The sequence below is a fragment of the Drosophila ananassae genome, chromosome 3L (assembly GCF_017639315.1).
Source record: "Drosophila ananassae strain 14024-0371.13 chromosome 3L, ASM1763931v2, whole genome shotgun sequence".
NCBI lineage: Eukaryota > Metazoa > Arthropoda > Insecta > Diptera > Drosophilidae > Drosophila > Drosophila ananassae.
The window spans coordinates 10,610,443-10,635,734 of NC_057929.1; the positions used below are offsets into that span (position 1 = coordinate 10,610,443).

At 42.5% G+C, this 25,292-nt stretch overlaps 1 protein-coding gene across 14 annotated transcripts in view; it reads right to left on the minus strand.

The window, feature by feature from the left end:
* Positions 1-25,292, minus strand: part of LOC6494542 (protein grainyhead) — a 40,200-nt gene that overhangs the window by 2,400 nt on the left and 12,508 nt on the right. The window contains exons 1-14 of one of the 14 annotated variants that reach the window (XM_032450168.2): positions 24,988-25,270; positions 21,965-22,351; positions 18,730-19,141; positions 12,363-12,557; positions 11,691-12,293; positions 11,232-11,455; positions 10,973-11,135; positions 8,827-8,938; positions 8,129-8,223; positions 5,588-5,644; positions 4,538-4,636; positions 1,106-1,509; positions 796-991; positions 53-117 (exon numbers count right to left, since the gene is read on the minus strand). In XM_032450168.2, coding sequence (XP_032306059.1) covers positions 53-117; positions 796-991; positions 1,106-1,509; positions 4,538-4,636; positions 5,588-5,644; positions 8,129-8,223; positions 8,827-8,938; positions 10,973-11,135; positions 11,232-11,455; positions 11,691-12,293; positions 12,363-12,557; positions 18,730-19,141; positions 21,965-22,351; positions 24,988-25,052 — 3,077 coding nt within the window. In that variant the 5' untranslated portion in view covers positions 25,053-25,270. Of the gene's footprint in view, positions 1-52; positions 118-795; positions 992-1,105; positions 1,510-4,537; positions 4,637-5,587; positions 5,645-8,128; positions 8,224-8,826; positions 8,939-10,972; positions 11,136-11,231; positions 11,456-11,690; positions 12,294-12,362; positions 12,558-16,684; positions 16,958-18,729; positions 19,142-21,964; positions 22,364-24,987; positions 25,271-25,292 lie in introns of those variants that run through there. The other 13 variants (XM_032450169.2, XM_032450167.2, XM_044715413.1 and 10 more) reach the window with 13 other exon arrangements.

The following is a 25,292-nucleotide window of genomic DNA, read 5'->3' on the forward strand; positions in this document are numbered from 1 at the left end:
TGAGTGTGTGTGTGTGTGTAGCACTTTGATCTGTTAGAAGTTGCTTACTTACCCCTTCTTGTTTGTGCGATATATGTTATTTATGCTCGTTGTTGAGATTTTGTATTTGTTTTCAATCTGCAATTGAGAAACGAGAGAAATATGATGTTTTGTCTGTTTTGTTGTTTCTGCTACTGTTTGCTGCTAAAATATTTCTCTTATAACTCGTTGGTCTTTCTTTGTGTAATTTTGTTCATTTTCTTGTGGTCAGCCAATAATTTTTAAATGTATTTTTCAACTTCTTAATAATTCTAATATCTTTCAGTGTCTTTGGTTTATTTTATTGACTTTTTGTGCTTTAGTGTATAGAGGGATGTGTACAGAAAACAGATCCTTAGTCTGATTTTGTTTTAGCAGGCGTATATACACGAATATATATACTTTTGAGATGAGATATATGTTCCATTTTAATTATGAAATGGTTCGTAATTAGTTCCAACTACAAGTTATAAATCGAATTGCTTCGGTTTGTTTGTTTAGGGTGAGTAACGATTTTAATAATTATAGAATTATATAGATGTGGCTGATTTTTAGTTGATTTATGCTTTAGTCTTAGTCGATTAACTTTTTTATTTAATTGAACATTTTGGCGCTTCAGTTTGATTTCTTTTCGGTTCAGATCCAATTAGACCAAAATGAACAAAATTACAGAAAAGGTGGTTAACCATTAGAACGAGTTTTGATTTGATTTAGATTTTTGGGAACTGGGAGGGGGAGGATTTCTTTTTCTTTGGGGGAAGGGAAGGCCATTCTTACCGCATTCAAGAGGCCGATGGTGGTGGGCGGCACCACGTGCAGGGGCGTGTAGACCTCCTCGTTCTCCTGCCGCACATACAGCATCACGCGCTCGGAGGTGGGCGGCGTCATCCTGCCACGCTTCATCGGCGGACCAAAGTCGGTCAGGGGTGTGCTGGATAGCATGTTCTGGTCCAGTATATGATCCTTTTTATCGCTGTTAAGGATATGTTTTTAAAATTAAAACAAAGAGATAAAAGAATTGTATTAGTTTTTGATAAAAATAATAATTTAATAGATTTGATTTAATCGATGGACGATTTTTACTCACGTCTGCATGTCGGGCGGAAAGTGATTGTGAAACTTAAGCGTCGGCGTTGCCACCTTCTGGCCGTGGAGCAGGAAAGGCGAGGCCCCCTTCAGGTCCGGCGAGTCAGTCTCATGCCCGTAGAAGCTCTGCAAGGACGAGTGCGAGTTGGAGTTGGAGTTGCCGTTGCTCAGGCTCAGTGGGTTGAATGTCATGCCAGTGCCCCCCGCTTGGGATGGCAGACCTACCTTCTCCATGTCCTCGGCTGGCGAGAACAGCACCGGCGGCTTGGCGAAGTCCTGCATACCGTAGAACTCGGACCGATCCGTCACAGGATGATAAAGCTCGTCCAGTTTCTTACGCCCAGTGGCTGTCATCTTTCGTTTGGCGGCCCGTCGCTCCTCATCTCGTGTTTTTCTCTCAGCACCCTGAAAAATATTTCATACAAAATTGTTAATAAAGTTTTCTTTCCAAAATAAATCCAACACAAATATATATATTGAAGATGCTTCCAGGTGGGTTGCGAAAGTCCCAGAGACTCGGTTACAGTCCCTCACTTATTCCCACTGCGATCACAGCCGCACAGGTGCATGGTGGATGGAGCCAGCGTGTAATTAGCAATCAATCAAATGCATGGATGCCACCTTTTTTGATATTTCTTTACTTATTAATTAAATTCGTGTATGGCTGCAAGTGCCATAAGCTGCCCCGTTGCTGCGGCTGTTACTGCTGCTGCTGCTGCAGTTGCAGTTGCAAAAAAAAAAAAGACACAAAAATAGAGAGAAAAACAAGTTTCTCGCCTGGGGAGCTGCGATGTCGCACAGAGACAAATCCGCCACCGCAGTAGAGACTCTCAGTTGGAAACTCTGACTTTAAATCTCAAACCGCATTCGGGCATTTGGCAAAATGGTCTACACCGTTAGGGTCAGAGCCAAAAAAAAAAAAAAATTGAGAAAAGGAAAAAAAAATTATTATAAAATACTTAGAGATGCAACATAAATATGCATACATAATAAATAATCTGGCGGCGCCCCAAACCATGCAAGAAGACTTTGTCTGGGCCAACTGCCCACCTGCCTGCCTGCTGCTGCTGCTGTTGCCTGATTGCACACACACACACACACTGCCATAGACACCTTGCCACACACAGATACATATATAATATATAGTCTGGTGGCTACTTTGTCCGCCGGTGATTGCTAGTTTGCGTGTGCAGGCAGATGCAGCATTGCTGTTGCCTCTTGCCTCTTGTCTCTTGCCTCCTGCCTGTTGCCTCCTCACTGTTGCCTGATGCTGCTGCACTTTGCATTTGTAATTAAAAATCAGCAATTGAGCGATGGAAGCTGCTGAAGGTGACTGAAGTGGCCAGAAGCGGGTGCCAGGAGGGTGGCGGGATCACAGGAAGTGATATGTTGCAGCAATCTACTTGGTATGATGTTGCTCCTGCTTCGTTTTATTTTATTTTTTTTTTTGGTTCAGCATCTTATATTATGCAAGGATGTGTAGTATATGCGTGATAGCCAGCACTCAGGTCCCTCCCAGTCCCAGTCCCAGTTCCAGTCCAAAGTTCTTGCCTTCTTCGCTTATCACTGAGTATTTTAGCCTAGAGCGATGCATTCGATGTACATCGGATGGTGTATACGCTGATGAGTGTGTGTGTGGCATGTAAATAACTGTATTTTATTACTTTTATTTTATCTTGGCAAAAATATCGCCAAACTGGCAAACTGGCAATCTGGCAACTGGCACCGGGGCAACGTGCAACGCGAGACGTGCAGCGTGGAAACAAGCTAAGGCGACGGCGTCTCGAATCGCCCAATGCGGTCAATGCTCGCCTCTGTCCAATCTCCGCCTCTGCCCCCCACCCCGGCCACCTCCAGCTCTCCAGCTTTTGGTTTGGCTGTTAATCGACTTCAAAGTATGACGAAGACAGAGGACTCGCATCCAAGTGGGCTGCCACTTTTTGAGGAGGCGGGAGAGGTACATTACCATTACCATTACCATTAGCATTAGCATTAACGTTAGTTAAATTCTATAATGATTTTCTCTACAGGATTGATGGAGAAAGAGGCCAAGCCACTAAATCTAAAGAATCAAATTAATTTAAAACCCAAAATACACTTATTTGAAAACAAAGGCCTCGAAACAATCTCAACATTTTCTCTTCTCAAGGGAAAGCGAGTTCCCCAAAATAACAGTGATCACTCCCAAAGACAAATTCTCTTCAACTTCAACATCAACCGACAAAAAAAAAGCATTCCATTCCGTATCTCTCGCTTTTTTTGGGCAAACTTAAAGATTCATAATTGGCGAGTGAGGGCCCAGAGGTGCCAAACGGACGGAACTGCAACTGAAACTGCAATTGCAGTGAAATCAAAATTTCTGAAATCCCAAAACATACAAAAATACAACAGAGAAAATAAAAAGGGAGACTGGGGCGATGCCAAAATAAAGTGGTACGCGAAATTTAATTGATACATTTACCGATAAACACACGCCTGGCTTGGTCTTGGCTCTGCCCCGGCCAGCAAAAGGGTCGGCCGGCCCCGAAATGTGAAATATAAGCCTGGCTCGATAGCGATATGGCCATGGAAGGGATCGGATCTGGGGCCCTGTACTTTATACAATAAAAGCCAACTCCGAATCGCATCTCAGAGAGTCCCTGACCAATGTCCAAAACGTCGGCAAAGGCCGTGGCAGAGGGACGAAGTGTAATGATATGAGAAAATTAAATTGGAAATCCACGAAATGATTTATTAATAAACCCCATCAAGCGAAAAAGTGAAGGGTTCGCATAAAGGTAAAGGTACAAAACAAGGGCATGGAAAGGATATATCTTTGTATAAGTTCATATATATATGTGTGTATGGGTATGCTTGTTGGCCATTTACTTTTGTACGCGTTACGCTTTCCACTAAAGGCCTCAGTGACTGACGGACAGGCATTGCCGGTGCCCCCAATTCGATAAAAGTTGCAGTTGCCACATCCGAAGGAGAAGCAGCCACGGCAGCAGCAGCGGCAACAAGTGCCAGGCGAATCCCAAACTCTTAATAAAAAAAAAATCATCTTATAGGAGCGGTCAAATAACTATCACCAAAGAAATGGATTATAAATGAAGTTAATAAAAAAAACTATAATTTTGATAAGCTTATGAATATTTTTGAAAGAAAAAACCCAATAATATGATAAGCCTTGTGTTTAACCCTCTTTTATTAACCCTTTTGTCCTACTATTTTGACCGCTGGTGTTTGATGGAAAAAGATGGAAAAAAACCGGCACGTAGGCAGCTTTTAGTTAGCTCATCAACCTGTTGCACGTGGCAGAGGGAAAGATTGCTGCCACTGCCACTGCTGTGCTTCTGTATGCGTAATTATGTGAGCAAAAGGGGGAACTACCCAGCTTCCTTCGATCTCAGCTATATGGTGGAGAAGAGCTATAGAAAATAAAATCACTTACCTTATCGCAGAAGACCTTTATCTGACAGTAGCCGCGGTGGAAGACCGCCGTATCCCTGGGGTCCTCGAATGTGTCGATTTGTACGTGCAACGGCAGGCCCTGCAACCATAAAAAACAGAATTCGTATTAATATCACACAATACCTACTCGCATCATTCAAATTGCCGGCCTTGCCTCCGAGGGGCTTGCTACCAAGCAGCCGACTTGCAACAGCTGCAATTAGCCGTTGTCATTTGGCATCGGGGGGGCGTGGCCGGAGCCGTTGGGGCGTGGCCGGAGTGATGTTAAACTGCCAACATCCGTTGTCCCCCGTCCGCTGTTCACTGTCCACTGTCCACTGTCCACTGTCCGTTGTCCGTTGTCCGTGTATGTTAGTGCAACATGTCGTGGCAAGTGCATAATTTGATTTGGCTATTGCCCACACTGACTGCCCCACACGGACAGAAAACAAACAGACATCCTTGTGAACGTTTCGAAAACTCAATTCAAATTCAAAGACTTTAAGGTTTAAAAAGTTATTAAAAAATAATTGTATGAATGGAATTCATAAATTCTTGAAAGCTCTGTCTTGATCTGTTTTATTGACATTTCTCTCCGTGCAGAGTCCCCCTGATCTCTTTTTATTTTTTAATGAAAAGCAACGAGTTCTTGCCTGTGTTTCTGTCAATGAAATATCAGACTTAATGTACGCATTACAACTCCAAGCAGGCCAGCCTGGCCAGCCAGCCATCCAGGAGGATGTGCAATCCGCTTTGGCCGACTTAGGGGAGCAGGAGGAACACAGCTCGAGAAGACAGGTGCTGCTGGAGAGGGCAATAAGAAATCCCAATCCCCCACTCCGGCCCCAACCAACGTTGTCAAGTGGAGTGCTCTTGGGAAGAGGGATCGATCGTTGGCCGTATTGATTTGCCATTAACAAGTTGGCATTAAATTGGTTATTACTTAGCCCATCAAAGGCAACGTGGCCTGAACTGAATTGCATTTATAGAAGAGACCCGATTTCTCTGCAACTCTGAGGCTTAAAGACTAAAAGGCTATCTCTAAACTCACCTTGACTCCTTTTTGACTGCTGAAGTCCGTGCTGAGGCACTGTACCGCAATGTTGATCTGTTTTTTATAAAAAAAAATAAAGATATTTATATAAAAAGAAATAAAAAAGATATATATAGAGAGAGAGAAGATGAAGTAAATGTGAAAAATGCCATAAAATATACAAATGTAAAACAATTATGAACATAAAAAGAAATTATATCGGATGACAAAAACTGAAATGCGTCTGCCGCTATTAGAAGGCAATTGTTTTCTCTCTATTAAGTCGATGTCCTCTTTATGCCCACGACAGTTTAAAACATTCCACTGGACAGACAGACCGACACACACTCATATACGCACCAGAAGAAAATAAAATAAGGAGCACCACCAGATATATATAGAGGGTAGAGGGGTTCGATCGCAATAACAAGGCAATACACAGAGGACCGAGATGCCAATGATGGCCAGAGCCTCAACCAAGATGCAGGGGGGCTCGAAAAACCAAAGCCAAGTAACGAGCCAGAGCCGCGACTTTGTATCGCATCCAATTCATTTTTAGTTTGACTTCGATTCAGTGCAAGGTGTGTTGGCAACAGCATCAGTATCTGTATCTGTATCTCTGTTTGAGTATCTGTATCTGTATTTGTATTTGTGTGTTTTAAGGCATTTTAAGCATGCCAGGCCGAGAGTCCAAGTTGAGAGTCCGCCAGACAGAGGGAGAGACAGACGGACAGTCAGACAGTCGGACAATGTGAGCGCGTAAAAAAAAATAAAAAGAAAATCCATCAACGCAAAAATACCAAAGGAAACAATCTTAATGGTAAAAGTGCAGCAGTCGCAGTTGCATTCAAAGTCGCAGTCTGCCACATCCAGTAACCAACAAGCAACAGCCAACATCCAAGTGACCAGAGACCAGAGACCAGCGACCAAGATGTGGACGAGCAGTATTTAATGTGAATAATTAGCGGGCGCGTACCATATAAGCAGAAGGCGGGCGGCGGGAGGCGGGAGGCGGGAGGCTACCAAGAGGTGTGTGGAGGAAGCCGAAGCACCTGCGTGTCGGTGCGTACGAAAGTTTTGCCTCTGGGAAAGGCATTGCCAACATACATATACAAAAAAACACATACTAACAGATACATATACAATACAGATTCAGGCAAAAGATGGAGATACAGATGCAGCTAACGGCATAAAACGAAATCGACATTATGCGAGGCGATTCGACTTGGCCAGACTCTCTCTTGGACGCAGACGCAGACGACGACGATGTCGCTGGGATTAACATCTCAGCGCGTAAACAATTTGTAAATAAAAAGCTCTATCAAATGGGAGTGGGAGTGGGGGGAGGCGGAGGCTATGGGTGGCTAGGAGACATGCACTTACGGCCAGCCAGTTAATAATTGCTGACCAAATTGGCAGACTGAACAGAAGTCACTGAACTTGAATGAAAATCAATTCGCTTTTTGGCATTTGTTTGTCTCATTTTAACCAAAGTAGTCATTAAATAAATAAAACTAACATTATTATTTAATTTATCTATAAAATACATATTTAAAATGTAAAATCTAGACCCTATTGTGTAAACTAGTGGGCGGAGCAATGGATGAAGCTGGCCAACACTGCGTATACGTAATGCGAGGGCTGTCTCCCGTTTACTGGTCTTACGACTGGCGCTTGTTGCAATAGAATTGCAAATATTTTCCACCGATTAAAATGCTTGATAATTGCTAAATTAAAACGCGGTGGGAGCCGAGTCTGCGGTTACAGCCAAAGTAATACCAAAAACAACAACACTAACAACAGAAATAGCCAACAGAGACCGGGGGCTTTGAGACTCAAACTCAGTCCAGAGACTTAGTTCCAAGCATTTGCGAGTAAGTGATTAAAACTAAGTGTCATAAATAAATAAATGCATAAATTATTCTTTTGCAAAAAAATACGAAAAACAACAACAACAAACTGGTGGAATAGAGACAGAAGAATAAGCTTAACTGGGCAACGAAAAGGGATGGACATAGGCTGTCGCTGAGGCAATGGCGACGCTTGTTGAATAATTTGCGTTTTACTCGCAATTGAAAATAAATCAGAAGTTAATTCTTCACGCACACACTGGCACACACACCGGCACATACACGTGCGAACAGAAGAGGACTTTGCAGGTATATCTTGTGTCTCTTTCTGGTCCATAAAAGTGTCGCGCTAAATTCTTTTTTTTATTTTTTGCTTTTTTTTCATTTTTAATTGAGGCGGCGCTCGAAGTAAACAAAATGGTAGAGAGGGAAAAACACACAAAAGTATACTTCAAGAGATCTTCAAGTATAGAAATAGAGATACCCTATAGGGGACTAATATATCCATAAACTATAAACATTATTAAAAAAGATTAGTGGAAGATAGAGCTATAAAATAGGTCCTAAAAATGGTATTAATTCTGAGAAAAGCTTCTAACAAGTAAGTTAAATAAATATCAATATAACTTCCTCTAGAATACAGGGTAATCTAAAAATTCCATAACTGGGATTGGACTTAGAATCTAGATCTAGAATGAACAGAACTTACCTTGGCGGAGCTCTCCAGCGGATTCCAGTAGACGGCGATGGCATTGTGCGACACTTCCTCGATGCAGCCAACCAGGCCAACCGAGTTCTTTGTATCTGGAGAAGAAGAGCAATAGCAGACCATATAGCAGATAATCAGAAGAGTGAATAAAAAAAAAAGTGGCCAGGACAGTTGAGAGATGGATAAATGAATGCCAAGAGGGGGCAGGGGATTGTCGATGGTTGGACATTGGAAAATATGTTTGTATTAACAATTAAGGAAATTTCTGCGTTGCCGTCCAGTGACAAGTGCCTAATGAGTTATGTTTGATGGGCCAGAGGCACTGCAGCGGCAGCAGCATCTGCCAGTAGTTACTACCAGAAAGCAACTAGCAACTAGCAACTTGCAACTAGCAACCTGCAACTTGCAACCGAGATTATCTGCAATCAAACAAACGGAGCGGCATAGCTACGGAGTCAGAGTTTCTGCCGCGCTATGCCCGATGCTCGATGCGCGATGCGCGTTTATCAATGTCATAACTCTCCTGGAACGTTGCGGGCCTTTCAATAAAAAGCAACAATTTACTGCTAGAAATACTAGACAATACAAATGGACAGGCCGGCAAGCGACGCTGCTGGACACTTCTGCTCCTCAGAAAAGGGGGGAAGCTCTTCTAAAGATAGTGGAGGTGGGGGACTCAAATCTTTGGTTTTACGCACCTGCATCCAAGATTCTTTGCTTCACGGAATGCTGACGACTGTGCCAGAATTGCCAGGCCTTGATCTCGTCCTCGGGGCTCTTCTCCTCGCGGAACATTAGCATGATCACACTCTGTATTGTTGTTGGAGAGGAATGGAAAGAAACAGAAAACAAATATGGTTATTAAATTAAGTGCTAGACTGAGTTAAGAGGCTACTAAAAATAAACTCCTTCTCAATTATGTTCATAATCCAAAGGAAGCACTAATAATTAACCAACGGATGTACTTATATTTAAAAGGGAGCACATTCTGGGGGGTTTACTTAATCCATATTAAGGGAAAGATATTGCCTTTAATTAGAAAATGCAAATCTTTCCTTCTTTCAGCAAAAAGTTGATCTTTATCTTTTGGGAAATGGCATGATTCTCCGGTAATCCGTTTAGACTATCCCATAGATGGAACTCGGCAGGGTTCATTGCTCTGACATATATACGTTGTGACACTCAACTCACAACTCACAGGATCGCACCCTACCGCCCGTAAAAGTCAAAAGGATTAGGCCCTGCCGGCACAAAAGGACGAATTCGATTTAGCAGAAAAACGTCCAACACATTTTGTATCATCTTGGCTCGTCGAGGTTCTATTGTTTTCCCAGCATTTGCATTTTTGCCCAATCATTTATGTGTCTCTCTGTGTTATTTTTTCCACATTTTGAATAATTATGCCAGGATAGGAAAGGTAAGAAAGGAAGCGCACAGATATCTCCGAGACAGTTCCCAAAAAATTAGTGAAGGAAACTGTTACGGAATTCGGCGAGCAACCCTTTCCAAAGGATCATCATCGTCGTCAGTGTCTCTGGCCGGGGGGTTAACTGATTACAGCATAAATATTTTTGTGTGTTTTCTTCGGGACTCTGGGGTATAAGTCTTTACATATTCATGGGCTAATCAGCTCGTAAATTATACTCACTTTTTTCTACCGATTTTGTTCATTTTTTTCATTTCTATCCCCCGTTAGAAAATGGACATCTCATGATTGGGTTATGCAAATGCAAATGCCTATGAAGTTTTTCTTTTTCTTCATCAGTTTCTTGTATTTTTTGGGAAAAGGGCGCGGAGCTCTAAACAAATAAACTCGTAAATTAATTTTGACACTTTTTTGTCGAGCCTTGCAAAATATGGCAGTTTTATGGTAATCCGAGTGCCGAGAGAACTTGAGAAGTGGAGGGAAGGTTAAGCTCGACCGAGATACTCGCAAGGCATATCTGAAGATCTTTACGATTCATTTGATTTCGTTTCTTCAAGTTTTTGTTGCAAGTTTCATAGTTCAACGTATTCATATAGCTCGTATGCAAATTGCCAGGACTCGGATTTGGAATGGGATTCAGGTTCAGATTCGGATTCCGATTCCTTCAACTTCAATTGTTGTTTACTTAGCCTCCAGGACTTCCCTACTTCCTTTATTATTTCTTTTTTTTTGTGAATATCCCGTTTCCTCCAGCCATTTCCTCAACCCGTTCACCACTTTCAACTGTAACTTTGATGTCATTCTTCATCTCTCAACGGTTCAGTTTACAATTTGCATTTGCATCTACCGCGTCTTCCATCTCGAGGAGCAGACGTCATTTAAGCTTATCTGATTGATGATGTTGATGGGTATTGTCCTGGTGCTCCTACAAGGAGCACTACTTCTTGCCATCATCCTGAACAAACATTCCGGACGGCTGTTGAAAGGCCCCGGCCCCGAATGCCGGCAATTTGCATTGAACGAAATATTCAAATTCTCATCAAGGGATCACACACTCGTTTTCCATTCTCAGTATCATTTATCATTGCGCCCAGGATATGGGCTGTGTGTGTAATTGAGCAAAGGGGTGGCGGATCGCACCTCGGGGTAGGACTATAGATCCGGACAAGAAGCAGACACAGATTCCCTGACAAATCGCCGACGAAGAAAATCAACCCTTTCTCTTACTTCGCCTCGAGAAAGAGATTTTACCGACTACTGGGACTCGGTGTGTTTTCTGTGATCCTGTGTGTGTGGTGTTGATGGTATAAACAAAACATGCCGAAGAATGGAAAACAAGGAGCACGAACTTGATTGACAAAGCTCCCCTCCTTCAATCTTATGATTATAAAATACATATATATTGTGTGGCGTCCTACCTTGACGGTGGTGTTCTTGATGGGCTTATCCGCATCGTGAACATACTCCAGAGTTATTCCGTAGAACTGGCCCTTGTTTATGTAGGTGATGCGATCGTCCTCGCGCCTCTGCGATGAACTGATGGGGCTTTCCAGGTGATAGCGGAAGCCCACATTTGTGAAACTATAAAATGGTGGAAAATATGGATCAAGGGTTAGGGTTATAACATTTTATCAAGAACACTAACTAAACTAATTTAAATAATTTTAAAGAACTTACATTTTTGGTATTTGTATTTTGTCAGCATCGTTCTGGCGGCCAAAGTCGTGCCAGGGCCGGGAGCGTGTGGATCCATTCGTGCTCGTGTCCACCAGGGAGGTGGTTGGGCTGTTCTGGCTCCCGTGCACCACCGTCCTCTGCTGGATACTGTTCACACTGACGGGTATGCTGCCATTGGCATCGATCAGCGTGCCCGGCTGGCACAGTTCCGTATAATCGAAGGACTAAATAAAATATTAATTAAATTAAAATAAATATTAAAATAAAAACAAAATATGTTATAGATTATTGGCTCATCTACCTCTACTTGGTTTCTAGTTAAGTTAATGGACACGACACGCAAAACAAGAAAAACTCTACTACTTGGCTACAATTACTCTCAACTTTTGTGGTTTCTTTTGGGCTTTTGTGGTAAAGGGGCTGGGAGGGAGTGGGAGTGGCTGGTAGGAGGGGCTATACCTGTTGGATGTTGGTCTGATCCCGCGGTGTTATGGCATCTGTTCCAATGCCCGAGTCCGGACTTGGTAGATCCACTGTCAGACCGGCTGCCGTAATCGCTTTGGCGTAGAGGGGCGTGGCGCCACCACCGCCCTTGCCGTCCTGCGGGTGGTGCTGTTGCTGCTGGTGGTGTTGCGGTTGTTGCTGCTGCTGCTGGTGGTGGTGCATGCTGGAGAGGCTGCTGCTGCTGGTCAGCACAGTGGTGGTGGCGGGCGGGGGAACGCTGCCGGCGAAGCGGCCCTCATAGGTAACCACTCCGCCGGGCTGCGAGACGGAAACATCGACGTCGCCGTACAGGGATCGCGTGCTGGCCGGCACATAGCCTCCGGGTCCATCCGAGGCAAAGTATTCCCGGTAGTACGAGGGCTCCGCTATGAACGTTGTGGTGCTGGTGGGCGGGGGACCGGGTGGCAGGCGACTGGCCGTATACATTCCGTAATCATTGGCGGAGATATACGGACCGGGGCTGGGGCTCTGCGCCTGTAGGGAGACGCCTCCGCCCCCGGCAGCGCCCGCCGGCCCGGCACCGCCGCCAGCTCCGCTCGCCGTGCTGGGATGTGAGGTCTGCAGGTGGTGGGTTTGGTGGGTCACACAGCGCTCAACAACATCGGTCTCGTAGTCGATGGGTCTCACCTGTAGGTAGATCTGTGTGCCGCCCGTGGTTGCGTACATCTCTAGTGCGGTGTCTGCTTCCGATTCCGATACAGTGGGTGTGGTGCTGGTGTTGGAGATGGTGCTTCGGCTACTGCTAGTGGTGTGCGGTGTGCTGGGCCTATCAGCTTCACTTGCGGACGGCGGTGGTGCTGGTGGTGCATCCACGTGCAAGATCTGGGGGAAAGGTTGTGGTTGGCGTTGTGGTTTTTGGTTTTGATTTGTTTACTTTCGGATTCTAAAGCCTAAGCTTGATGTGGAATGGGGCGGCTAATCCACCGGACAGATCGATCAGGAATCCACCGATACCCAAGCATTCTGTCATGTTACCTAATGGTCCACCACAGCCACCAATGATTGATGGCTGATTATGGCCCAGAGAAGGTCAGGCTGGCGAGCAGACCAGCGAACGAGGTGACAAAAAAATAGTGCGTGTGTTCTGTTGTGAGCCATGATTTTGTCGATTTGATTTCGACTTGATTTTTCTTTCAGCCGTGATTCATACAATAACAGCTCAGAGTAGCCAGCAGCCAGCAGCCAGCAGCCCAGCTTATTGAAAATAACGTCAACAAGTACAGTTTATAATAAAAGGCTATAAAAAAATTTTGTGTTGGAACTGAAACCGAACTGAAACAGTCTCCGTCTCTGACTCCGTTGTTGTCGTCGAGTGGAAAGAAACCAATTAAAAAAATATACAAAAAAAAAAATAATACAAAAAAAATCAAAAACGAAAAAAGCGCGAAAAAAAATCAACATTTATATACAGGAGATATATACGGATTTATACATATGCCCATATATTTATATATTAAGCTATATGCATATGTTAATTATCATTGTTTTTTTTTTATTGGCCGCCCGAAAATGTCAAACGTTTTTGGAGACAAACGCACGGAGCCAAATGAGGTAATACAGAGCAAAGTGTGGTCAATTCATATCTTCGGCAATATATGCAGAGCAGATGCTAAATATATATATTATATATAGTATATCACCATACCGATTTCGAGGGACTGAGATCAAAAATTAGCAGCAAGCTGCTGATTGTCTTTGGTCTAAAGAAAGTGAAACCTATAAGATCCATGGCCCGGCTAAAGACGTCACTATATCGTTGGCCTTTTGATCAAACCGGTTGACTTTGGGCCAACATTTTGGGGGTAATTTTTGTTACACTTTTTGGCCACATTCACACACACAGATACAGACAGATACACACTTGTTAGGCCCAAAGAACCTTTGTAATAATTTATGGTATTTACTTTGATTTTTTCGGTTCGTTTTCCATGAGTTTGCTTAATTTTCTTTGGTGTTGCGGTGTGTGTCTTTCAGATCATTTAAATTTATACAAACGTCTGTGATTTTTTTGGTTTCTTTATTTTTGTCGTTTTGTGGTTTAGAGACTCTTGTATAATTTAGCATCAGTAAAAGATTCTAGCTGCGAGCTAATTAAATTTGTTCATCAAAATCAATTTGCATTTTAAACTTTTAACGTGCAACGTCAGAAAAGGCCTTGACGAATCCGATCGACGATCGATCTACCAGAGCAGAGACACGGAGACAAAGATATTTTGTATCTTTTCGTTGCTTTTCGGTTTTTTTTCCTTTTTTTTTTGAATTTAACTTTTGTATTTTGTATTTTTTCTTGGCTTTTGTGGTGCGTGTGGTGTCTCGGGCTCAATCGGAATCGGAATCTTTTGTTGTTGCGGCCCCCTGTATTTAGAGGTATATATGCTATAACTGAGCTATCGGTTATGAGCCGACTGAAGTTTTGGGCTTTTAGAATTATGCTAAACAGCGATCAGAGACCAGAGACCAAGCGACAAACGATTCTGGCACATATTTATGTATGAGGAAGAAATAAAAAAATAACTTAAGCATATACCCAGCAACAACAACGGCCAGACAAAGGAAAAAAAATAACAAAATATTTAAATAAAGCCAATTAACTATTTTAATGCCTTTTGGAATGATAAAAAGTGAAACTCCAGCGTTTTATGAATATCGTTAATTCTCGGAAATAAAGTGAACGAAAAGCCGAGAAAAACAAAAAAACATCTTCGAATCAACAACAAAAAGCAAAAAATTGTTTTGCATTCATAAAATATTTTAATGGTTCCTTGATGTTGTAATTTTTCATAAGTAGTTCTCGGTATGGAAAACCCATGACTAATAACCATCCCAAAGTACCGAATTATGTTGGTAGTTTACTATATGTCTCGGTTAACTTCAGTTTATCTCTTAATGAAAACATCACTTGGGCCAATAAACCTTCAAGGTTGTGATTCGATACATTCAGTTCGTCTTTAAAGCTTCCGTTGAAATGGAAACTAAATGAAAATATAATGCCAGCAATCAAGTCTGATACTAACTGAAATTGAAAACTAATTTTGTTTTTCTTTTGAAAATGCAATTAATCAAGCTCCCGGTTAGATCACTGGCCAATTATATTGTTATATCATATAGGCTTTCCATTACTATTGATTGAATTATTATTAATAATTCTTTCCGGTTCTATCACTTAACATTACGCATCAGGTTCTCTCTCACATATACAAGATTAGAAGATGCTGTTATACTTTATTTTTTTATCAATCTTTCAAGACATTGACTCACACCGAATGTATTACTGATTCATTTGACAAATTAAAGGAAATTCTCCGAAAGGTGTTGAGCAATCATAAAGGGGGGAGATCTCATTTATATATTGGCGAATCAATTTAAAATGGGAAATCCGCTTGTACAGTAAACAACTGATAAGCTAAACTAGGCGATAGCGAGCAATTAGAAAGGCAGCCGATGAACCAAATGAAACAAATTGGAATGGATCGGGAGATACAGCAGATACGGCGGCTAAAAAGTATATAGAGCACCGGAGAGAGAGTTGTTTGGCTAATCCAAGATCTTAATTCGAGTGCGATTGTCTCGGTGTTGGTGTGTCCCTGTTTGGCGGTCTAATGATTACACTTTCCGGTGCATGGATTGCGCTGAGCAATAAATAAATTGCCAAGAGTATAAAATTGATATGTTTTTCAATTCTCTGCCATAAATTAATCTGGCGAAACCTTAGACTTTAAACTATGCGATCGTATGTGCTTGTATGTCTGTGTGTATGTAAATTAATAAGACAAATATTAAGAATAATTAACTGTCAATGCAAAAAATGTACAATAAATTAGAGTGCATGCAAATTGTGCACTGTCTGTGCGCGATTGCGAATTCAAATCCGAATGCGGCAATTTAATATTTATTTTCGCTTGTGAGCAGATTAATGCCCAATAAAAACAGAGACAGCTGAAAACAGCAATTAAGCCGCGCTGGATTCTGCTCAATGAATTTTCTGATCCACACACACACTCACACAAGTACCCATGTGGGACACCCACTCTACTCCAAATAAATGCGATAAAAGTTCAGTTGCACAGCGGAAAAAGTAAAGAGCTATTTTTGATCTTCTATGTAATTATTTTAATGTGAATATTTCAAGAAAAATTTAGATGAAAAGCTATTTAATAAATAATATTTATGTCCAAAAAAAAAAGTTCCCAAGTTTCTTGGGTTCTTGGGATTTTTTGCCTATTAGGAATTAAATCCCTCTTTCGTATAATTAACTAAAATTATTAAAAAAGTATAAAAAAAATCATTAGGCTAATTCCTATTGGTTTTTTGCATTGCTCGAAAGGTACTTAAAGTAAAGTTTCTTAATCCTTTTTTTTGTTCAATGCAATTTTTTAAAATTAAAAAATAAAAAATATCATAAATTGTTAAACAATTTTATCTGTAGACAACTGCTGACTTTTGTTGCTGCTTTTTTCTGCTGTTCTTGGTCTCAACAAATGCGCGCCAAACAAAAGACTTAGGCAGCGAACTTGTTGGTTGCGTGGGTGTTGAAAGGCAACGCGTTGCGCCCACACACTTAGGTTCGATGTTGCTGTTATTTGGTTTGTTGTTGTTGCTGCAGTTAGTGTTGCTGCTGTGCTTTTGATTGTTGCTGTTGCTATTGCTCTGCGCGTGTGCGTTCGCTCAATTTGTGATTTTTGTTGTTTTTGATTCATTGAATTGATTTTTTGTTTTTTTTTTAGCTGACTGCTAGGCTGCTGGCAGTTTGCTCTGGTTTTTCTTTTTTTTTTTTTGAGATTGCAGGTGGATTACTGTGGCGGGGATACGATACGATACGGCTGCAACAGAATTGCACTGCCCACATTCCAATCAAGCGGCACTATGCCATATATATATTCATACATGTGTATATCAAATATCACAATATGCAAATGCCGAACAGATCGAATTCGGTCACTAAAACTCACACTGACACTGACTACTGGCTCGAGAACGTACTGCCCGATGGGTGGATATTCTGTTACAATCAGAGTTACTAAACAGATACGGTTACGGATCGCGATATATGATTATGCGATTGCGATTGCGACTGCGCGGAGGAGAAGCAATAGTAGGGACTATTGCTGCCACAGCCTGCTCAGAAATCAGACGAATCGAAAACGATACGATCCTACTCCGACAGCGTGATACGACTGACTAAAGGCCGTGATCTGAGCTGAGCTGAGCAGCGCCGAGGGGCCAGGTACGCGAGTATGACAGCTCGCCACGCACACACACACATGCTTACACTTACACACACAAAGGTAGTCCGGCACACACACACCCTACCTGGAAGTTGCGTCGGCCAGTTGGATCTCAAATCTCACAAGCACACAGATACTCACACACACACACACATACATGAGACAGAGAGCGCGCTCATATCAGTTCAAAATGGTTGGAATCTGTAGCTGTCGCAATATTCTGACATAAAGGAGGGGCGGAGTGGGGTAGGGGGGTAGTCGGCATGGAAGGGGAGTTACTAAAGCCGCATTAAAATTAAAAAATAGCTAGTGGTGGTGCACTTGCTGGTGCACCGCTTGCACCATTCCATCCATCGATCCCAATCCGCAGCAAATGGACGGCGGACGGCGGCAGCAAAAGGAAGCTATCGAACCACCGGAAGTGCGCACTTATCGCTGCCGATTGTCGCCCTGAGTGGCCGCTACTGTAATTTCCCACAGTTCGGCCATATAGACTGCATATTGTACATACATATATCCCTTGTTGTTGCAAATTGCAAGACATTTAATTATGGTTGTTCCTTTTTTTTGCTCTAACTGCTACTGCTGCTGATAAAGCGCCTTCGAACATGCAACATGCAACTCGAACCGGGCTATAAAAGAGACAGCGCTAGCGGCAATCATTGGCTGTGCGAGCGAGAGCACCGTATACAAATCACGTACGCACACACACGATCGTATAACAGACCAGGTGAGCGTATAACAGTTTCAATATGCAGGCATTTCTCAGGTGTGCCAGCTACTGCTATCTCCGTTGTTGTTGTTGTCTGTTTTTTTTTTTGTCTCATTGCTTTCAAATAGAACCGAACAACAACGACGACGACGACGATACGACAGCAACAAGAGACTCATTCGCTGATTCGTGATTCGTATTGGCTGCAACCACTAATACTCATTGCTCACTCACACAAGCAATTGACAGACCAATTGCAGGTCTGTTAGACAGCAACAACAACTGTAGCAAACAACACACATAGTCATAGACAGCGACAACAACTGTGGCAGCAACCACAGCAATTGTTAATTGATGTAGCACACAGGATGCGCCGCTGATTGGGGTTGTCCACTCCGTCGTTGATAATTGTGAATGGGCTGGAGATGGAGTTGGAGACTGGGAGTTGGACACTGGGAGTTGCAGACTGGAAGTTGGAGTAGGGTGGGAATGGGAATGAGATCCATGGGATGTTGATCTAACCGAGGCTTATCTGCCACTACAAATGAATATTGCATTTAGTATGCATGTGCAGAGAGAACAATTTTAGGGATAAAGGATTTTTAAGCTTCTATATTAAATCTTAAAAAAATTTTAGGGATTATGAATTTCAAAGCTTCTATATTTAATCTTAAAAATGTCTATGAAGCCTTAGGGATATAAGGGTTGGTAGGATTCTAAAAACAACTTGAGATAATAAAAGTAAAAATTTCTCTGATGTCTCTAAAGATTTTTATACTTTCTTTCATTGAAGATTGAGTTTTAAGACTATTCTTCTTTCTTTCATAACCTTTTGTTTTAAAACTAAAGGACCTAATTATGTACTATATATTGTATTTCTTCCTGTGCATATCTTTCCTTCTAAATTGAAATTTGCGTGCGTGTCCATTAATTTGTTCCCTAAGAGAGCTTCCAGCTGAGAGCACACTCAGCTTTTGTAAAATTTCCTTTCATGTTTAGTTTATTTATATATTTTTTTTCTTCTTCTGCTGTGGATGTTTTTATTTTTTAAGCCTACCTTTTGCGTTATGACCGAACCCGCTCCGTTCGCCGCTGTTGCACCGGTAATGTTGCCATTTTTCGGATCCTTTCGCAAGTCTTCGGGTTCTCGTTTGATGCTAATTAGTTGCTGCTGCTGTTGCTGCACCGCACTGGAGACAATTGAGCCTGCACTCCCCACGCCCGCGGCGCTGACAATATCACCGGGATGCTGTTGCTGCTGGTGTTGCTGCTGCTGCTGTTGCTGTTGCTGCTGTTGCTGTTGCTGGTGATGCGAGATCGTCGTGGTGGAGACAACGCCCGTGGTGGTGACCGTCGCCGACGACGAGGGGTGGGAGCCGAGCAGAAAGCCTTGGATTTCATTTTGCGATAGGCCCGAGACATCGATAGGTGTGGTCTGGCCATTCAGTTTTCCACTATTGTTGGAATTGCTGCAAAAAAATATAAGAGGGGAAGGGAAGGGAATGGGAAAAGGAGGGGGAAGAAATCGCAGCATAGGGCATTAGTTAATGTTCAATAATTTCCGCCAATTGCTTAGACTACATACATATGAAGATAATTCCCAGCACCCCCAAGAAAACCCAATCAAATCAAATCGCTTATCAATCAAATCACCTGGGCAATCAGCAATCAAGCCGCGCCAACTCCATGGCAAGGCTAATTTCATTCACCAAAGACACCTGTGCTGGCTGGATCGCTCAAATGGGAGCAACTATAAACCAGAATCCAGCCTGCAGCAAGTGCAAAAAGCAACAACAAAAAAAATAAACACAAACAAACAAAATGCAAAGAAAAAAAACCAGACCAGAGACCACTTTTGGCCAGCATCCAGCTCTCGAGTTGGCAACAAATAAAAACAAACCGCCTTGAATGGAATCCACCAAAGGGGTCTCAGCTCGAACCTGTGAGAGAGACAGGGCGTCCGGGGGAAAGCAGGACGGACGCAGCGGCATGCCCCCTCTTGGCGGACTTGCCCCTTCGATCTCTTATCGGTTTATCGCAGACAACTCTAGGAAGAGTCATAAATTAGCCACAATGATGCCTGTCCCCAAGTGTGATAATCGAAAATTGATAACTTCTGGCATTTATTTTATGTGAAATTTTTATAAAAAAAAAAATATAAATAAAAAGAGAAAGAGACTGAAACAGGCTTAGAGAAGGACGGGAGAGTCAAGGCATCAAGGTCATCAATGCAAAACAACAAATAAACGGACTGAGAGTCCTGGCAGCTGGTCGCAGGAAAACCGGATTCATTTGTGGAATTATTTCCACCAAGTTTTCAGACAAACAATTAAAGCTCTTTGAGGGAAACCCCGCCCTTATGCTGCAAAAAGGACAACCAACATTTTGGTTAAATTATAAAATAAAAATAAAATAAGGGGAGGAAATATACAAATGCTTTATGAACTATAGATAGTTCTTTTGAAAGAAAAGATACAAGATGGTGTAATGGTTATCATATTCTATTATTATTTTAAAAGAAAGGATATGATATGGTCTAGTGATTTAAATGGACTTATAATATCCTTATATTTATGGAAGTTTATAAACTTTCTCACTAGCTGTATAGTTATTTCGAAAAAAAAGATACAAGATGTTATTATATTAAAATAATGGATATAATATGGTCTAGTGATTAAAAAGGACTTCTAATATTCTTTTTTTATAGAAGTTTATAAGCTTACTCCCTAGCTGTATAGTTATTTCGAAAGGTAGGACTCTATAAAGTCCAATGATTTTAAGGGTCTTCTATACCTATACTATACCATACTATATCTTATGTATAAGTCTAAAGTTCATCCCCTTGATTGTTTATTTTTTCTAAAAAAATATGCATAATTATTTATATTAATTTATCAACTGATAAAGGGAACTGATCTGATTTCCCCAACCACTTTCTTATGCAAATATCGATTCTGGTTCTGGGACTGGTTTTCCATTGATTGATTGTTTTGCTTTGTTTTGATTATGCCTTTCTCGACTCCCGATTTTGAGCCACTTTTTAAGATCACTCTTCTAGATTGGCTATTAGCCTATATATTTCGAAATTTTCAAGATTTTTTAATCATCAGATATGTCCAATTTTTTAGCCAGCTCTTCGACAATTTGTCTTAATTTGTTCGTGGTTATTGATTGCAAATCCAAACGTATGCAAATTCCAAGCTTTACAAAAATTGCGCCACACCTTGGCTTCACACACAGATACAAAATGGACGTTAGTCTGCAATAGTGTGTGTGTGTGTGTGTGTGTGGCAGTGTCCGCTGTCATTTCTTCCGTTAGCAGCTGTTGCAAGCCATTTGAGCGCTGTCTACTTATTTTCATTTGGTTCTTTTTTTTATCTCTTCAGTTTCGGTTCATTTTGTTGTGCTTTTTTTGCCTCCTTTTTTTTTGGCATTGCTCAAGTTGACAACGCTAGCCGTGGAGATTGCGATCGCTTGCCCCATTTTGTGGCACTTGGCGCAGAGTATCTCCCTCGTGCCCGGTGTCCCGGTTTCACCCGAAGTTGTTTCTTGACTTCTTTGGCTTCTTGGACACAACAAAAAAAATTAAACAAGAATAAAAAACGGACATCGACATGGGTACAACTTTAAAGAAGAAAAAAAATACACACATATACGAAAAATAAAAATGTTTTTGTTTTTAGTTTTTTTTTTATGTTCTGGAGAACATTTTCGCTATTAAAAATGACACTCTGAATTGCCCCCCTCTCTACCCGCTATGGTGACTGCGTTATAACATTTTTCGTAATGCGATATGTGACCGGCGACCGCCGTTTATTCCGCTTTTAGGGTCAGGCCGTGTAAATCACGTAGCGGATATGGGGAAGCGAAGAATAAGCTACAAACACATTTATTAGATACCTCGTACTCGTACCCCAAAGTGCTGCCCAAAATATCCACTCACTTGAGTGTATACATTTTTTGTCAGAGTTTTTAATTGTGTTTCTAAGCCAAGTGCCAAGACGCGCGACCTTTTCCAGGCCCCCGACCGAACTACGGTTACGGTTACTACCAAAAAAATTTCATCACGGCTCTATAAAACGAAACCGAAACAAAGAACTCCGATCTCCGAGGGAATTTCATAACCTGAGACGAAGACGTGCCGCGTTTTTCGCGGATTTCCACGAAATGACAAAAAAAAAGCTGCAGTTAAAAAATGTTTTCTAAATTATACAGAATTCAGTTAAAGTTCTGTACTTCTTTAGGTCCTTTAATTAAGTTTCCTCCTTTGAGAAAATATTCTATATCCTTACCTCCAGTTGAGCTCTGGATCTGAGACATGATTCTCCTTTTCGGCATCATTTCGATAGAAACTAGAATAAATTGGATAAGGACTATTTTCCGAGGGAGCGGAATGATTGGTGGGAGGTGGTGGGGGCAGTGCCTCTTGCTGCTCGCTAAGCTGGATTTCCGCTGCCACGGCCTGCATCAGGCCAGCAGCAGTGAGATGGTGGGCATGGTTCTCCTGGTGATGGCTCAGGGAGTCCAGAGAACCCAAACCCGGCTCCTTCACCTGCTCAGTCTGGTTGTAGTAGGTCTGGAGGAGATGGTGTTGTTGCTGGAGATGTGGCTGCTGATCATGCTGATGGTGGTGATGATGGGGATCCGTTTCGAGACTCGCCGAATGCAATGAGTCCAAGCTGAAGCCTCGCCTTTTACGAGGGGGTTTTCAATTTCAAAATTCAGACTGGGCGTGGCACAGCCAATCGAGAGGAAAAGAGACGGACTCTGACAACGCCCATGTGCGTGCATTTATTTATTTATTTTTTCTCTTTTTTTTGGCAATCCATCGAAGACCGCCAGCATCATTAGCATTTTCATTTCTATTTATTTTCTATTTACATAATCAATTTCGGGCCAGGTGCCTCCGATAGTATCGTTAAAGGTGTATGTATGTGTGTGTGCGTCTCAGTTACGGACTTATAAGTTTTGCGGCAACTTTTTACTGCTTTCGGCATCGGAATTGATTCGTTTAGCGCTATTAACGCCATCAAATGAAAACAAAAACAACAAAGAGTGTACCCCGAAAAAAAGCGTCAAGTTTTTGTTAACACTCTGCCCCGCCCCTTCGGTGCTGCACAACCCCTTCCCGGCACAGCCTCTACCGCCGCCGCCTCTGAACTCTGCAAGTGGTCCGCAGCAGTCATTCACTAATTATTTATTTCCCATGAAGCATTTTTTTTTAAGTATACCCGGTACTTGTAGAATTCAGAGGTATACCATATAAGTATAGTAATAAATGGATGTATTTTTAATCCTCAAAAATAGGGTTTGGAGAGGAAAGTTTGCAAAAATATTCGCAGCTCCCACAAGTAGGCAACACTTTTTTCTTCTCAACTCTTAGCTTCCAGAGTATCTTCTAGTCGGAATTATTTCCCATTTAAGCCTTTAAATTGGATCTTTTTTGTTGGAATAAGTGCATGGATTGCGAGCCTGTGATTAGGCCAACACCTCGATCACTTGGCACCTCCCTACCAGCACTCGGGCACTCCGGCTCCCGTGGTGCAACCCAATTGTGCAACAAGTAGCAAGCAAGCCAGGCAGTTTGTGCAAAAACAAAACACTACAAAGGCAAACAGAGCACAACCCTAAATGGCAACCCTGCGGCGCATGTTCTGCCACCTGAAGACTGATGGCAGGACGGCCAAGGAATTGCGAATTTCAGTTCGAAGGAAAAGTAGGCTGGGCCGCTGTGGTCTCGAACGCAATCTAGGTCCGAGAGTTAAGAGCCTGGGAAGTGCTGGCCCAAGGCAAGGTGACTGCGAGCGACTCCGCGCCACCGTGTCCTGCCAACCAACCGGTTCATAAGATCCGCGGACGGCAGCTGCCTTACAAAATCCTAATCCCCCGGCCGAAAAGGAGTTCGCGGCCGTAACGGTTAACGAAATCATTATTGATATTAGAAGAGGTTCCCGAAGATGCACGTCCTCACCAAGGAGCAGAAGAAGGAAAATTAAATATGAGAAAACACAACACAGCTTGCTCGGACACCGTCCGAACAGATAAAGGACGATCCCTCCGGGGAACAAAGAAACTGATTTGCATAATGCTTTCAGCCAAACAGACGCTAAAAAGGATTCGAATGCGTTCGGGATTCACAGGATCACACACAGGAACGGACATAGGCCGCGGTTGCCAGTGGGTATCTTCCTCTTGGCATTTATCACGGACGAGTGAGTGCGCCTTTTTGTCATTGTTTCCCAACGTTGGACATCGCACCTCCGGCCCATTCAGATCGCTGTCCGTGTCCGTGTTCGTGTCCGGCGCATAAAATCCACCCCTTTTTTTAGCGAGATCTAGCCGCGGGTCCGAGGGTCCTGCGATGTAATTTGCATAAAAGCGGACAAGGACGTAGGACATAGAGGGCCGTAGGTAGATCGCCCATTCGGGCCTAAAGTTTTCAACCCCTTGGATGGATGGATGGACTTACGGACTAACGGACTTGCGGACTCACGGATGGGTTGGAAGCTGTAGATTGATCGAGATTGTCCTTTGTTGTCCGTCTCGAGACAATAACAGATGTAGAAACTCGAAGACCGAGGCCCATTAATTTGTCCCTTCCTGGCGCATCCTTTTCCATCTGCCATCTTTCGTGGTCTTTAAGTTTTGTTTTCTGTTTTATGGATTTTATTTTTTTTTTTTGTTTTTAAAAACCTCGATCGCGATGAGTGTGAGAAACATCTGAAGATTCTGATTGGAAAATGTAAACCTCTGCTCCATGCAGAGAAAATTATCAACTCGAAAAGGCATTATTTTTGTTGGTCGCTTTGTTGGGTTTCTTTTCTTTTATTTAATTTCTTTCTTTTTTGGTTTGTGTCATTTACATGATCATATTTTATGCAAATGGAGAAGGAGGGAGAAAGATAGTGACCGAGACCGAGACCGGACGAGAGGGCTATGGACGATGGCCAGCAGTGCTGTCCGGGCGTGGGCAATAAATTTCTCATTCGTATCGCATTAATTACTACAATATTATCAGCAGATACAACCAAAAGCCCAGGCCACAGATACACAGATACAGCATGGGGCTGCTGCGGCGGCGGCTGCTGCTGCTGCCATATTGGAAATGGGAGATACAGATACCCCCGAGCGAGCGGGAAAGATATATCTTAGCCGAGTAGGAGAGACGAAAGCTTAGCGCGGCAAGCTTATAAAAGTTACACAATCCATACGAGAAGCACACACAATCGACATCCTTCAACAAAGTCGCACTTAATGACAGGACATGGGTGTTGTCCTTTATCCGTATCTTTTCCTCCTTTTTTGATATTTCTACCGTGGCTCGGACATCCAATCCGTGTATGAGAGAGCATAGTTGGTAGTGCTTGTCGCCTCCTGCATCTTTGATTTCAGGAGGGTGGAGTATTCCAGGACTTCCAGTATTCCAGGATCACCCCAGCTGCTGATAACACTTCACCATTTCAATGCAAATCGAGCTAATCGAACCGAGCGGACACACACTATACACACTTTGAGATACAAAGATACGCAGATACTTCAACTTTAAGCCGATTACGCGGGATCGCGAGTCAAAAGTTCTCGCCGTTCTTTGAATGATTTTCAAAGAAAAACAATAATAAT